At 39.6% G+C, this 16,285-nt stretch overlaps 1 protein-coding gene across 1 annotated transcript in view; it reads right to left on the bottom strand.

Annotated features, from left to right (window-relative positions):
• Positions 1-10,110: 10,110 nt before the first annotated feature.
• Positions 10,111-16,285, bottom strand: part of OPRM1 (opioid receptor mu 1) — a 56,825-nt gene continuing 50,650 nt past the window's right edge. Inside the window, 1 exon segment of the mRNA XM_029048342.2 lies at positions 10,111-11,623. Coding sequence (XP_028904175.1) covers positions 11,522-11,623 — 102 coding nt within the window. The 3' untranslated portion in view covers positions 10,111-11,521.

Here is a 16,285-nt window from a genome sequence, read left to right as displayed (position 1 = left end):
GCCCTCTCCTCCACCAGGCAAAACTTCTTCTCCTCCCTCATCGACACCCATGCCCGTCACCCATGCCGATTGTTCCGGACCTTTAACTCTCTCCTTAGGCCCCCTGTTCCTCCCCCTCCCCCATCTCTCACCCCCAATGATCTGGCCACCTATTTCCTCACGAAAATCAACACAATCAGGTCTGAGCTCCCCTAAGTCACCCCTCCGCCTCTCCCCTCCCCCCCACCAACCCTCTCCCCTACTTTCCCATCCTTCTCCGCAGTATCCTCAGAGGAGATCTCCTCCCTCCTCACAAGTGCCACCCCCTCCACCGGCGCCTCGGACCCCATTCCCTCTCACCTTATTAAAACCATCGCCCCTGCCCTCCTCCCTTCCTTAACCTCTATTTTTAACCACTCAATCTCCAAGGGCTCCTTCCCCGCTGCCTTCAAACATGCCCACGTCTCCCCCATCCTAAAAAAACCCGCTCTTGACCCCACTTCCCCCTCCAGTTATCGTCCTATCTCCCTACTACCCTTCCTTTCCAAAATCCTAGAACGAGTCGTCTACAATCGATGCTTAGAATTCCTTAACTCCCATTCTCTCCTAGACCCCCTCCAATCTGGCTTCCGTCCCTTCCACTCTTCCGAGACTGCTCTCTCTAGGGTCACCCATGACCTCCTTCTTGCCAAATCCAATGGCTCCTACTCCATTCTAATCCTCCTTGACCTCTCTGCTGCCTTTGACACTGTCGACCATCCCCTCCTCCTCCATACCTTATCTCACCTTGGCTTCACGGACTCTGTCCTCTCCTGGTTCTCCTCTTACCTCTGTGGCCAGTCATTCTCGGTCTCCTTCGCTGGAGCCTCCTCCCCCTCCCATCCTTTAACTGTTGGAGTTCCTCAAGGGTCAGTTCTTGGCCCTTTTCTGTTCTCCATTTACACTCACTCCCTCGGTGAACTCATTCGCTCTCACGGCTTTGACTACCATCTCTACGCAGATGACACGCAGATCTACATCTCCGCCCCTGTGCTCTCCCCCTCCCTTCAGGCTCGCATCTCCTCCTGCCTCCGGGACGTCTCCACCTGGATGTCTGCCCGCCACCTAAAACTCAACATGAGCAAGACTGAGCTCCTCATCTTCCCTCCCAAGCCCGGTCCTCTCCCAGACTTCTCTATCACCGTCGATGGCACGACCATCCTTCCCATCTCTCAGGCCCACAATCTCGGTGTCATCCTTGACTCGTCTCTCTCGTTCACCCCACACATCCTATCCGTTACCAAGACCTGCCGGTTTCACCTCTACAATATCGCCAAGATCCGCCCTTTCCTCTCCACCCAAACGGCTACCTTACTATTACGGGCTCTCGTTATATCCCGGCTAGACTACTGTGTTAGCCTTCTCTCTGACCTCCCTTCCTCCTCTCTTGCCCCGCTCCAGTCTATTCTTCACTCCGCTGCCCGGCTCATCTTCCTGCAGAAACGATCTGGGCAGGTCACTCCCCTTCTTAAACAACTCCAGTGGTTGCCTATCAACCTCCGCTCCAAACAAAAACTCCTCACTCTAGGTTTCAAGGCTCTCCATCACCTTGCCCCTTCCTACCTCTCCTCCCTTCTCTCTTTCTACCACCCACCCCGCACGCTCCGCTCCTCTGCCGCCCACCTCCTCACCCTGCCCTGGTCTCGCCTATCTCGCCGTCGACCCCTGGGCCACGTCCTCCCGCCGTCCTGGAACGCCCTCCCTCCTCACCTCCGCCAAACTGATTCTCTTCCCCTCTTCAAAACCCTACTTAAAACTCACCTCCTCCAAGAGGCCTTCCCAGACTGAGCTCCTCTTCTCCCTCTACTCCCTCTGCCACCCCCCTTTACCTCTCCGCAGCTAAACCCCCTTTTCCCCCTTTTCCCTCTGTTCCTCCCCCTCTCCCTTCCCATCCCCACAGCACTGTACTCGTCCGCCCAACTGTATATATTTTCATTACCCTATTTATTTTGTTAATGAATTGTACATCGCCTTGATTCTATTTATTTGCCATTGCTTTTACGAGATGTTCTTCCCCTTGACTCTATTTATTGCCATTGTTCTTGTCTGTCCATCTCCTCCGATTAGACTGTAAGCCCATAAAATGGCAGGGACTGTCTCTATCTGTTGCCGACTTGTTCATCCCAAGCGCTTAGTACAGTGCTCTGCACATAGTAAGCGCTCAATAAATACTATTGAATGAATGAATGAATGACGCTCAATAAATACTATTGAATGAATGAATGAATGAATGAAATTTTCAAATGCTTGGTGGATACATCATTAGAATATTTAACCCATTAGCTGATGGCTTGAATATGTTTCAGGTACTTTCCATTTTTGAAATAATAATAGATCATGACCTCTTTTAAAAGGCTTTCCTATGCTGTCAAAATATTCCTAGCCTTTTTTTCAATTTGCTTTCTTGGATCATATAAGCTGTGGTAGCCCATTCATTAAGCTGTACACTCTAGCCTGCATTGTAACTGGAACTTCTCTTGTGTGCTCTCAGGCATCTCCTTAAAATGCATGGTACTGGATCAATGCTGCTAATGATGATGATAACAACATTTCAGATTCAACCTACTGAGTTAAAGTGATATTTTACCCTGTGACTATAGTATATAAAATCCTATTGAAACCTCAGTAGGGATCAATTAAGCAGGTTTCACAGGATGTCAGACCCAATATCAAGAACTTAGTATAGTGCTTTGCACACAGTAAGAACTCAATAAATATGACTGAACAAATTAATCTGTCTTTGGTAGCAGAAAACACTATCTTGATTGGGTAGAGTGCATGGTTTTTTGGTCATTCAAGGAAGCAACATGACCTAGTGGGAAGAGAATGGGCCTGGAAGTCAAAGTACTTGGATTCTAATTCCTGCTCTTTCATTTGTCTGCAGGGTAACTTTAGACAAATTAGTTAATTTCTCTGTGCCTCAGTTTCCTTATATATAAAGCAGGGATTAAATATCTCCCTTCCCCTTAGATTGTGAACCCCTCATGGGACAGGGAGCATGTCGAACCTGATTACCTTCCATCTATTTACATCACTTTGTAGATTGGAACTAGACACATACAAAGCACTTAACAAATGCCACTATTATAATGATCTGATTTTTTAGAGTTTTTTCATTTTTATTTAGGAGTGGCCTTTGACAGAGGGGGAGTAAATATATGAGGACATTAACACTCATCAGGAGGTTTACCAGGGATTTATGTTTCTTGTTTCTAGTACAGTGAAGAGGAAATGCTTTGACGATACCCCCTTCCATTTTATAAAGTATAAGGTGCAGTTTCCAAGTACAGATTCTATTGAAGTTCATATTTAGGAGCATAAGGAACAAGCAGTATGAGGAACCAGCAACCTAGATGGATGGTTGCATTGGAGAAAGTAAATGATGAGAGAAGTCCTTGAGGTATGATCCTCTCAAAGCATGAGGGTAGCGCTTTTAAGATGTTAAGACTTGGAACCATCATTTTTGGAGGAAATTGTTTACAGTGATTGTAAAATGCATTTTCTGTAACTGCTTGGCTTTACAAGTAGACTCTTTGATCAAATTGGAAAATTTCAGCTTTTAACCCTTTTTCTGAAGTATTTTAAAATACTCTCCGCTTGGTAGTATGAAGTGGAATTTCAGAAATTAACAGGGAGACCTTTTCAACAATCAATTCTAATTACAAAATCAACAAAACACACTGTATTATGTATATAGTTGTTCTTCATCGAGATGGTGGTATCCTATCTAAAGTGCAAAGTGGCTGAAGATAGCGATCTTCAATAGACATGGTCTTTGTTATTGTTTGCATGCAAGAATAATGCCTTGCTACACTAAAGGTTTTGAACCATTCAGAGCCATCTCTGTTTTCTAGCTTGACTTAGAGTATTCCAGATCATAGAGAGAGCTTTATCCCTCTCTTGATTGGTACCTGTTGGATGGTCTTTGTAACTTGGGGGTGTGCTGTGTAACAGTGAACCCACTTCCTCTACCCCAGAATAGGTTCTTCTAAGTCCCTGGGCAGTGAGCTGGGAGAGTCTAAGGTAAGGTTTTGATCTTCACAGAGAGCAAATATTGTGTAGCTTTCAGGTGAGTTTGAGGCTGGGCAGTGACCTTTCTGCTCTGCCTGTGCAAATGCTGTTCTCTCTCTCAAACCAACCTCACACTGCTGAAAGAGGGAGAGAGAATGATGCTTTGGTGCAGCAGGCATAAACCAGTTTCTCATGGAGATAAGAGAAGAGGCAGAACCTTGTGCCCTTGTGTTCTTCATAGCACCCTTGGGAGCCCAAATGGAAGAATAGGGACTGTTCTGACTATAAGCCAATATCTCACCCATTGCAGTTCCATAAGAATCCTCCCAGATCGTTACTCTGGAGAGAATTCTCACTAGGAAATTATCACAGAAGAATTGTGAAAAAGCAACATATATTGAGTACTTTACTACTGTTGTGCCCAAATATTCCCTGTCTGAGAGTATCTGTACAAGTTAGATGCTTGGCCCTTTCCTACTCTTGAAAGAATAGCATTGTAGAACATACTTTGTGGACATGTATAATGGCAAGGAGAGCCTAGATTTGCAACTTCAAATAACAGGAAATTTCAGAATGATTACTGGAAAAGATCCAGAGCATGACACTCTTTTAGAGATCAGCTGACTCAGTTTCAACGTTACTCTTGATATCCCAGCCAAGCCCGATGTTTGGAGAACATTAGAAGGAACGTGCCCTAGTGGAAAGAGCACAGGTCTGAAAGTCAAAGAGCCCTGGGTTCTAATCGCTGCTCTGGCACTTTGCTGTGTAACCTTGGGCAAGTCATTTAACTTCTCTGTGCTTCAGTTACCTCATCTGTAAAATGGGGATTAATACTGTGAGCCTAATGTGGGATATGGATTACGTCATATGAGCTCCACATGAGTCATGGACCTGATTGGCTTGTATCTACCCCAGCACTTATTACACCTGTCACATAGTAAGCACATAACAAATGCTACACAAAAAAAATAGATTAGGGATAAATGGCAGCAGTGGTTGCAGGATTGTCCCTAAATATTTTAGATAACTGCTGGATTGGTTACTTTATTTAGAGCTACCTTCAATTTTCATGGTGGTATGCATACATAATGGAAGGGGGTATCTCAAAGTATTACCTTGTACTAGTGCATGAAGTAGCACGGCCTAGTGAGCAAGAGCACAGGCTTGGGAGTCATAGATCATGGGTTCTAATCCCTGATTTGCCACTTAGCTATGTGACTTTGGGCAAGTCACTTAACTTCTCTGTGCCTCAGTTACCTCAACTGTAAAAGGGGGATTAAGTCTGTGAGTCCCATGTGGGACAACCTGATTATCTTGTATTTACCCCAACTTTTAGAACAATGCTTGGCACATAGTAAGTGCTTAACAAATACCATCATTATTATTAGTGGGACCAGGGACCCTGAGTTTTGGAGGGGGTAGAAAATTTTGCTCATAATATTCCTTGGATGATCAGACCCAGTGACAAAGGTTTGAAAATTTATGGCTGCAAGGATATATACATATATATTCTTCCACATTGGCCAAACCATTAGACATAATCCCAATTCTGGAAATACCTCTGTTAGGACTAGCTAGGTTAGTCTATCTTGGGAAATTTGGAACACCCAACCCCATAGGAATGGCCACTCAGAAGTGGACAAGCCCTTTAGGGGGCTGGTCAACACTTTTAAATAGTTCCCAACACATGCAGAAAAGGTGTGTACAGAGGAATACAATACAGCACAAACTGGCAACTTGAATGATTAAAATAGCCTCAGTACTTACAATGGTCTAGTTTTTCCACTCTCTGATTTATTTAAGTTCATTTGACTTCAAAAAAATTTAAATGTTTCAGAAATCTTGTGATAAGGCCCTGGAGAATATTCTTACACACCTGACTTGGGTCAAATTCTTTGAAGGTAGTAACTTTGTTAGGTAAGTTCCAGAATACTTTATCTCCTGTAGACTGACTTGATGCCAATTGGGCTGAAACTATTTTCAATGAGGCAAAATGCAGTGGTTCTGATAGAGGAATGTTTGTGTCTTTTAGATTGAATTGAATTAAATAAAAGTGGCTTTTGGATTTGAAATCTGACAAGTGAATGGTTGAGAAATTCACCAGTACTATTCAGGCTATTAAACTGAATTAATTTACTGCCTTTCCTAAAAAAATCCTAATTCCTATTTCTGTCTGTTCAGTGAACTTCATTTGTAATATTTCCAATCTATCCATTTCAGTACAAAAGGATTCTAATAGCCAAATTTACAGGCTTGCTAACCACTAGTGCTAATCATGGCCTAATGGAAAGACCATAGGCCTGGGAGTCAGAGGGCCTCGGGGTACTAATCCCTGCTCTTCCACTTGCTTGCTGTGTGACCTTGGACAAATCACTTCACTTTTCTGGGCCTCAATTTCCTCAACGGTACAATGGGGATTAAGACTGGGAGAGCCATGTGGAACAGGGACTGTGTTCAACCCAATTATCTTGTTTCTACCCCAGACTAATACCATCATTACTATTATTATTCTAAATCCAGGAAGGATATCATAATTAAAGGAAGAGTCTTGACTTGCTACCATCTGTTAATGTCTAGATTGTCTAGGTAAAAACGAAAAACATCAGTACTTCTATACTTTTAGATGAAAAAAAAGAAAAACTTTACTCTGAGAAGCTATGGTAGATAAAATAAAAATAGTTTTTTGATACCCCATTTAAAGAATGGGCTTTGAGTTATTCAGTTGCCCAAGAAATAAAGACAATGCCTCTACATTCTGGAAGAAGAAAAATTGGGTGCAAATATCATATTATTTACTCTTAAATAGGATATGGGGTAAGAGATGGCAACATGAGAGTTTTTTTCAGAAGAGAAAATTAAGGCACTCATCTGGGTTCAATTTCTTTTCTTTCACAATCTACTTAGACTCATCCTTTTTTCCCTGAATATATGCTTCTTAAAAGAATCAGTAATTTTCTCAGAAGGGAATCACTTATACAAGTTCTACTTTCAAGAAGAGGTACTTAAAAGTCCAAAAACAAAGTGTAGAAGATACTAAGAAAACAACTATTTGTCAAGGTAATTTTACAAGGGACAATGTAGATATTTTTTGGTTTCAACTTTGTTGACTAGTTAACTCTTTGTCAAAGCATGGTACAACTAGGCAGTTATTAAAATATCACCTGTGTATCCAAATGGACTGAGGGGGCACAGGACAATCTTTTTTTGAGAGGATTTTTTTTCCCCAGTGGGAATGTACAATTTGACAAAAGGCAAAAAACACCTCCAGCACTGCACATAGATTTGTGGAGATGGGACTGGGTAGGTAAAGGTATGAGAATCAGGCACTGCCTGAAAGCCTACCTAGGGAGGGAATTTTTCAGTCAACACATATATCGGATCGACATAGTGCATTTCCTCCAGCTTTTCCACCCACTCTGAAATTTGCCCCCCCTCCTTTTTTTAACCCCACCATTTTTTTAACCTCTATTCTTCTCCATTTGAACTTCTGGCATTGCCAGTTCCAGTGATAAATTACAAATCTATGGGTGCTAACCCTTATTTCTTATTCTCAAATTTCCCATTTACTTTGAAATGGAAAACCTTTAAAATTTCCCAATCCAGGTGATCTTTGGATACTGTCTGCAGCTCTGTGGAAAAGCTATCAATCAGAAAGACCCTCAGGCCAATCGGTTTGCCGGCTAGAGGATGCAAACTGGAGGCCCAAAACTCCACCAACCCTTTCTGGGACTTCACTCAGAAGGATTGCATCTGAGTTTTTAATCACAGACATGGTGACAAAAGTCTGCCAACTCAAATCCTCCCATGTGTGATGTGGAAAATAAAACTGAGTGCATTTTTTTATTCCTCCAAGGTCTCTTGTTTTGTCTGGTAAATAATTCACTCAGAAATGTAAACTTCTCCAATAGCTAGTGCCTAACAGAGAGACTGTCATCTTTGTAACCTTGCCTAAAAAAGTGTAAATATTTGGTGCTTAGTTAAAATGAAGAAACAAGATGAACAGAAAACATCCTATTAGAAGGAACAATTGAAACATGTAATGTGCATTTTAAGGCTTGGCTTCACCTTCCGATGAAGTGACATCAAAAGGATATGGACACTTAATGAGAAAAGATCCACAGCACAGTAGGGATTAAGAAGGAAAATTACTGAAAAAGAAAGGACAACTGACCCATTCTGGCTCTTCTTAAAAGGACTAATGTCTGTTATCCCCACAGGGATTGACCTTTCAGGGCATTTCTCCTTTTGTGGCCTATTACCCTTCTCCACACTACAATTTATTTGAGCTAATATCCTGCCTCAGTTGCAGCCTGGAAGCAGAGTGGAAGCAGAGAACATGATGCATTGACCAAATGATACCTTTTTTCTAACTGTGAGAGGAAAACCCCCCAAAACATGTTGAAATGCACTTGTTATTAAGATAAATTGCTTTTTTGTACAGAACATTATAAAGCCACAAAGATCCAGAAATTATTCTTAGAGTCTGTATGGACTACATTTTTTTTTTAAATCTCCAAATCCCCAAACACCAATTATGATTTTGTCCCTTCCCTGAAGAAGGTGCTTAATATCTCAGAGGTAGCTTAGTTTTATGGGTTACTGTGGTGAGTAATAACTGATGATTTATTTTCACTGAGGTGTTCACAAATACTCTTTTGAAAACTACTTACTGTCTGTTATAGGTTGGTACAGAAATTAAAGTCACCCTAAGAGATGGCCTTAACTCATGTACTCAGACTTTAGGGCCTCTTTTGGGCCTAAGTGGTATATTCTTCAGGAATAGAATATATTCTATTACATAATTGCAAGGCCTACCACTCCCATCTACTGCTTGCCTTAGCATAAATGTCCCTCAAATATGCAATAGAGAGTTGCCATAGAGGAAAATCATTTTGATGGCTCAGAAAAACAGGCACTTTCCTTGGAAACAATGGTCTCCTACACAATCTCACAGCAAACTGCCCAGAAATTTGTGGTGCTTGTTTCTCACTGCTCTAGGGCTCTACAGCAGTAGACCCTATCACGGTAGTGGTGCAGTTTCAGCTTCCAGATGTTCTAGCTGAAAGGAAAGAAATTGTAAATACCATGAGCAGTTCACTGGTTTGTCTTGCCACCCCACTACACTTTATAGAACAAAGGATAGGCAGTGAAAAGCTAGGACTCGGTTTGAAAATCAAGATGTAGAAAGAAATTGATTTTTTGTACAGAACATTATAAAGTCACAAAGATCCAGAAATTGTTCTTAGAGTTTATATGGACTACATTTTTTTTAAACAATACCAATTATGATTGATCAAGTTTTCAAAACTGAAACCTGCTTCATTTGTTCTTTCCACGTCCAGAATGTGTCATTTCTCATTATATTCCCCCTATATCTAAAGCTTATTAGAATCCAGGATTTAGTCCTAGGCATTTCAATTCTGAATCAGAAAAGTTGGCTGCTATGTCTCTGGCTCTTGTCTCAGTTAATAGCATTCATTGTGCATTTTTGTGCAGAGAACTGTACTAAGCACATGGAAGAGTACTGTAGAGTTTTAGACATGATTCCTGCTTCTACAAGCTCCTGGGGATTTGTAAGGATTTGCAAAGGATTTGCCCAGTGTTTACAGCAGTGTTTGGCACATAATAAGTGCTTTACAAATACTATAATTATTATTATTATGTACATGGCCTAGTGAATAGAGCACAGGCCTGGGAGTCAGAAGGACCTGGGTTCTAATCCCAGATTTGTCATTTGTCTGCTGAGTGACCTTGAACAAGGCACTTCACTTCTCTGGGCCTCAGTTACCTCATTTGTAAAATGAGGATTAAGGCTGTAAACCCCATTTGTGAAGGCCTATGTCCAACTTGATTACCTTGTACCTATCCCAGTGTTAATATAGTGACTGGAACACCGTAAGCACTTAACAAATACTACAGTTATTATTATACAGTGTGGTCTAGTGGAAAGAGCACAGGTCTGGAAGTCAGAGGACCTAGGTTCCAATTCCACTGCTGCCATATGCTTGCTTTGGGAAAGTCATTTAATTGCTCTGTGCCTCAGTTTCCTCATTTGCAAAATGGAGATTCAATACCTGTTCTCTCCCCCTACTTAATCTGTGAGCTATATGTGGGATCTGATTATATTGTATATGTCCCAGGACTTAGCGTGGTGCTTGACACCCCCTCCCTCAAGCACTTAACAAATACCACAATTATTATACAATCTAAACCTACTTTTTCTGGGTTAATTTGCAGCAGAAAGTACTAGCTGCCCATTAAGGACTAATCTAACTTTAGGTCCAGAAAGAAATGTGAATTCTAAAATGTTTTTCTAACTGAGCTTGTTTTGATTCACATAGACTCAACCACTTTGTCCTTGGGTGCAAGTACGCAACTGCCTCTGGAGCATATTTTGGTCAAAAAACCCCCCCAACATCATATTAGAACAGTGATGGGAATTTCAGTTAAACCTATTGGAAGTGCAGGATTTATCTGCTTGAGGGCTCAGTTCCAAAGATTCAGTACCAAACCTGGGCATTTGGCTAACAGCAGATAGAGGAGGGAATTTTCTTTTTTTAATGGTATTTATTAAGTGCTTACTATGTGCCAAGCAGTGTTCTCTTACTCTTTTACAACATGCCTGCTAGCTGAAGATGGACGACCCAGAAGAAGCTAAAAAGAAAAGTGTGTTGCTTGTAAAGGGAAAGAGAGAGGTGAAGAGGCTGAAGAAAGGGTCATTTCTGTGGTGTCTTCGAACTAGGACCATCTAATTTCTGTTAATTTTGAGTGTATTTTTTCTTCCAACCTCTCAAGTTGGTGATTATATTTTTCATTTCTTGTTGATGGTACCTGTGAGATCCTGAACACTGGAAATAAACAGATTTTTTTTTTCAGCTAGCACCATTCAAGTTTCATTCTTCTTGAAATGAGGTTTTTTCCCCACTTGCTCATCAACTTTTTAAGTGCTATTTGAGAATAAGAGTATTTTAAAAGCCTCACTTGTACAGTGAGCACTGAACAAATTCAGACACTGATGAATCCAACCCTAGTAATTTAATGTTGATGGTGGTTTTAAAAATTGAATTATCAACAGCCAGTTGATGATATATCTCCATTTAAATGGAAATATATTGCATTGGATAAACTTAGCTAATGGCTGGCAGCATTTCTGAAGCACCAAAGAGATGGCTTAATCACTTTTAGTAGCATATGCTACTAACAGAAAATTTGCATCAGTGTGGCTATAAATATCATGGACAAAAATGGCAAGTTTCCAGCCTCACTTCTCTCCCATCCCCTATTCAAAATCCCAATAGTACCTGGGAAACCTAAAATTCAATCATACAGTGAGGTTGCTGACCATAATGATAATGCAAAGAGCCAAGTAACCAGTAGATAAGGAAGAGGAAGAGTGATGTAATCTTGTTAAGTGTGTAATTGAATGACAGGAAAATAGTTTATGCCACTTAAACATGTACAGTTATGACACACGATACAAAATCCACTGTTTTCATTTGACATCATGGTTGTGTTCTTCACTAAGTTCCATTCCTTCCTGAATTTGGTCTTCAATATCCTCTTCTTCAACCTCAAGTGGCTTCAAACAGCTTTCCTAAGTATTTCAAAATAATTTACCAAATGTTTGATTAAGTCCCATTATCAATGTCTTAGTAAAAACTTCTGAAGTAATAAAGATACTACATAGATGCCATTCTTTTGGTGGATTTAAAATACCTCTTCTTTTTTCTTATCATTTCTTTCCTATTAAAACAACACATGATTCCCAAACTTCTTACACAGGCTACTGCATAATTGGTTATCTTATAAATTGCCTACCACATGATATAGCAGAAAAAAAAAGGAACTAAGGTATTCAAAGATAAAACTGTTCAAAATGAAAATACCTATTGTAAAAGTGTAAATTAATTCCAGAACATTAATATAAAAACATAAGGAAAGCCTATCCATAAGCCTGGAAATAAATGTTTACCTTAAATAAAAAATAAATATTAATTCGTGTGTCATAGAATCTACAAAATTTGCATTCTTCTTATTTTTCAAGCTTGTTAAAGTCCTGGTTGTTAGAATGAGCCCAACTGGAAAATATTTTGAGATAAGGCTTTTGAACTTTGGTTGAGGATGATTTTGGCCTAATGGATAGAGCACAGACCTGGAAGTCAGAAGGACCTGGATTCTAATCCCGACTCTGCCACTTGTCTGCTCTATCTTGGGCAAGTCACTTCACTTTTCTGTGCCTCAGTTACTTCATCTGTAAAATGTGGATTAAGACTGTACACCCCACATGGGACAGAAATTTTGTCCAGTCTGATTAGTTTTTATCTACCCCAGCTCTTACAACAGTGCTTGACACATAATAATCACTTAAAGTATTGTTATTGTTATTATTATTATTAGCTATTTGTTTTTACATAGGAAAACTTATAAACTAATCTTTTTATACTGCAAATGGTGAATTTCTTAAATACTCTAGCCTGTGTTCAGACCTTTTCTTTTTTTTTTCCAGTCTTTTGGAAATGAAGTAAGATAATTGTATTGAACTGTGGACAGTGGAAGTCAATTAGCATTATCCTCATTTATCTTTTCAAAGGGAAAAGCTCCCCCTGATGTTGCAGTCAGTGGAAAGATTACAGATGAAAGGAATACCAGAAGGTGAAGTGGGAGTGAGCCTCATGAGGGACAGAGATGGTGTTTAATTCCCATTTGCACAGCACTTGAGACATTATTCTGCACATAGTAAGTGCTTAATACATACTATTACCACTAACTGAGCTTTGGGGGTGCAGGCAGAAGAAGAGTTCCAGAGGACACTCTTCACACATTTCCAGGTGAAGGGGAGAATGCTTTCAAATCAAGCTGGGTGTGCTACCTCTCTTGATGAAAGGACCAGTGTGCTAAGGGTATAGCTAAGAAATGTGACCTAGTGGATAGACTACAGGCCTGGGAGTCAGAAGAACCTGGATTATAATTATGTGTCTGCTGTGTGACCTTCAGCCAATCACTTCACTTCTCTGGGCCTCTATTATCTCAGCTGTAAAATGGGGAATAAGATGGTGCATCCCATGTGGGACAGGGACTGTGTCCAACCTGACAAACTTCTATCCATCCTAGCACTCAGTACAAGGTCTGGCATGTAGTACCTGCTTAACAAATATCGTTTACCAAAAAAAAAACACCCAAAACAAACGAAACAAAGCAAAAAAAACAAAAAACCAAAACTGTGTAGACATGGCCTTGCACAGGGGAAGCTGGGAAAGGGGCAAAGGTGGTTGTTTTTCCCTCAAGAATTTCTAAGGCTACATTGAAGAGCCCTTATGTCCCATAATGGAGAATAGGGCTCCAAATTAATCAAACTACTGCAGACTGGGAAGCCTGTGAATACAGGGAAGATTTGGGGAAAAAAAGTTGAAACTTTACTTCTTCCTGGAGGAAATGCCTTTCAATCATTACCTGAGTAACCAGACTAAAAATGAAGGCTAATCCTATTTATAATCTATAATTGGCTTCAGAGCCGGCAATACAATAATAGAACTGACAAGTTCTTAGCAGTGAGAAAGCTGGTGAGGAGCGAATACAAATGTAAAATGTAGTATTTCATATTAATTTGCATTTTATTTGAAAAGACAAAACAATTTATTAAAATAGCCAGCTGCCTTAAAAATTCCATCTGTGATACTGTTCTCAACAGGGATAGCATGAAACTTCCATTTGTGCTTAAAGTTTCTAATCTCTGAAAACATCAGAATTGTATGAAGCCTGCCAGTACTGGAATGTTCATTTAAATGTTAATTTTTCACAAATGATAAAATTAATTTTATTTTAAATTAGTTCCCCAAGAAGTGAGTCATTTATATTTTTATGACTGTATTTTCCAGAACTATAAAGTGAGAGCAAGAGCAACTCCTAATTCTAAAGTAGCATATATTATGCAATCCTAACCATATATTCTGATTGCAGCTCATTGAAAGAAACATCAATTAAAAGATAATATAGTGTCTAATGTGAAGCAGTAATGTGGAGTGAAAAGTTCCCTACTAGTGTGCACTAAACAATGCTACTGTCCAAAACTAAGACCATCACTATGGACAATTTATCCTGAATGCATAAACTCTCAACATAAAATCAACTCAAAATCCACATTTATCCAGATTCTAAATAAAATTAATTTAAAATTTTATCAGGTTTATCATGTTTTAATTAACTCAGTTCAAGAGAGAGACCACATATTTGGCACTCAATGAAGAAATTCTATTTAGTACCAAGTATTACAGTCATGAAAGAGTCCAAGAAAGCGTATGGTTATATGTTCATTGTTGAACTTCTAGGTATCGAATTATAAAAAGTTTGTTCTTGTTCACCAAATAGGCATAATTTCATTCTTCTGAAATGAGGGAGTCCTGATTTTATCACAGAATCTAAATACCTGTGTTCCCCACTTAGCCCTTGGCCAATTTCTGGAATAGCCCCAGATCCATTTTAGGTGAACACTGAAAATCTGGAATTCAGCAACCTTTTTTCTCCCAACTGCAAGTGAATGTTAAAGCAAAATATCAAAAGAGTTGCATTTTCAAAAAGGTAAGAGTTTAGAGTTTACTTTAACTTCAAGGGTCTTGCTATTCGGATGGAAATCACAGGACAGTCCATTTTCCTAAAAAATTTGTATTTTATAGAATGTTGGACTTGATAAAACCCATAAAATCTTTTTTTGCTTTTACAAAACTTTGTTCCCTCCCCCAAAAGTTGATAAAGTCAAGATAATATTCATAATTTCATATTGCCTTTTAATTTTCCAAAATGCTTTCAGATCAACTGCTAGAAAATGCAAATGACAGGAGAATGACATTCTCATAATTCTTATCATTGATTCACTGACAACCTAACAAATGCCTCTCTGTTGCCTGGTGTTTAACATTTTCATCAGTGACATATGTGGTGGAATGCAAAGCATTTAGTCTGCAAAGAACACATCTTTTCTGGGGAGGGGAATAGCTGGTCTTTTAGAGAATCGGATAAGAATTCCAGTGGTCCATTGGAGGTATGTTCAGAAACCAAAGAATAAATCAAAAAAGGGCAAAGGGATTAAAAGATAAATTAAGTGCAAAAGTATAAAATGCTGAAAATATAAAAATAAGACTGAAAAAATACATAAGAGGCTTCATGGACAAATAGGGGAATGTGAGTTAGCAATGAAACATTACTATTAAAAAGCAAGGATAATCCTAGGTTGCAGGATTAGAGATGGAAGAGATGAGATTCTTGAGATGATCATCGCAATGCTTGTAAAACAGCCCATATTGGAGCATAGGGTCCAGTTTCTGGTTCTTTCTGAGACATTAAGAACTTGAAGAGAGGGTCAGAGGAGATCAGCAAAGATAATTCAAAAGGTAAGCATACAAAACCCATAAGGAAAGGCTAAGAAATCAGAATGCTTTACCCCAAGGTTTGCCAATAAAGATCTCATGTATACGAAGGTACTAACCTAAAAAAAAAGTCCTGGATGCCTCCCTTCTATGCCTCCTTGCACTTGGATTTGAATTCTTTATTCACCCCTTCCTCAGCCCCACAGCAGTTATGTACATATTGATAATTTATTCATATTAATGTCCATCTCACCCTCTAGACTGTAAATTTGTTGTGGGCAGGGAACATGTCTACCAACTCTGCCACACTGTATTCTCCCAAGTGCTTAGTACAGTGCTCTTCACACAGTAAGCGCTTAATAGATACCATTGATTTATTAAATATGATTCATCGCCTCCTCTCAAGGTTACAATCATGAGGGGAGCACAACCTACCACTTGCTGCACAGTGCTCCACTTTTGTTACCACAATGGTAAAAGCCTAAGGAAGCATTTTCAGTTTGATGAGGATTCAAGAGCCTTCCCTAAACCTCAGAAAAGTCACGTTGGTTGTTTCAGGTATGGGAAACAAAGTTATTTGCCTGTATACCTCAAGTTTTTTCTCTTCCACAATTAATTATAAAATTATCTCGATTATAGATAATCAGTTACACACTAGAGAATTCATACACTTCAGGAGTGTGAAGTCTAATTAATGATGTAAAAAATTGATATTTTTAAAGTTCAAAGGCAATTGAGATGCATTTCTTTGAAAATCTATTCTTTGAAATTAAGCATTCTTTTGACATTGCTCAAATTAACATTAACCCTGGAAACAACTGTTACAGGTGCCTGTGATTTTCCTACTTGAGACTTTGTATTAATGATATGTCCATGGAAGTTGTTAAAGAAAACTT

Source organism: Ornithorhynchus anatinus, chromosome 2 (genome assembly GCF_004115215.2).
Source record: "Ornithorhynchus anatinus isolate Pmale09 chromosome 2, mOrnAna1.pri.v4, whole genome shotgun sequence".
NCBI lineage: Eukaryota > Metazoa > Chordata > Mammalia > Monotremata > Ornithorhynchidae > Ornithorhynchus > Ornithorhynchus anatinus.
The sequence above is the reverse complement of the archived record's forward strand: the minus strand, read 5'-3'. Positions and strand labels throughout refer to the sequence as shown.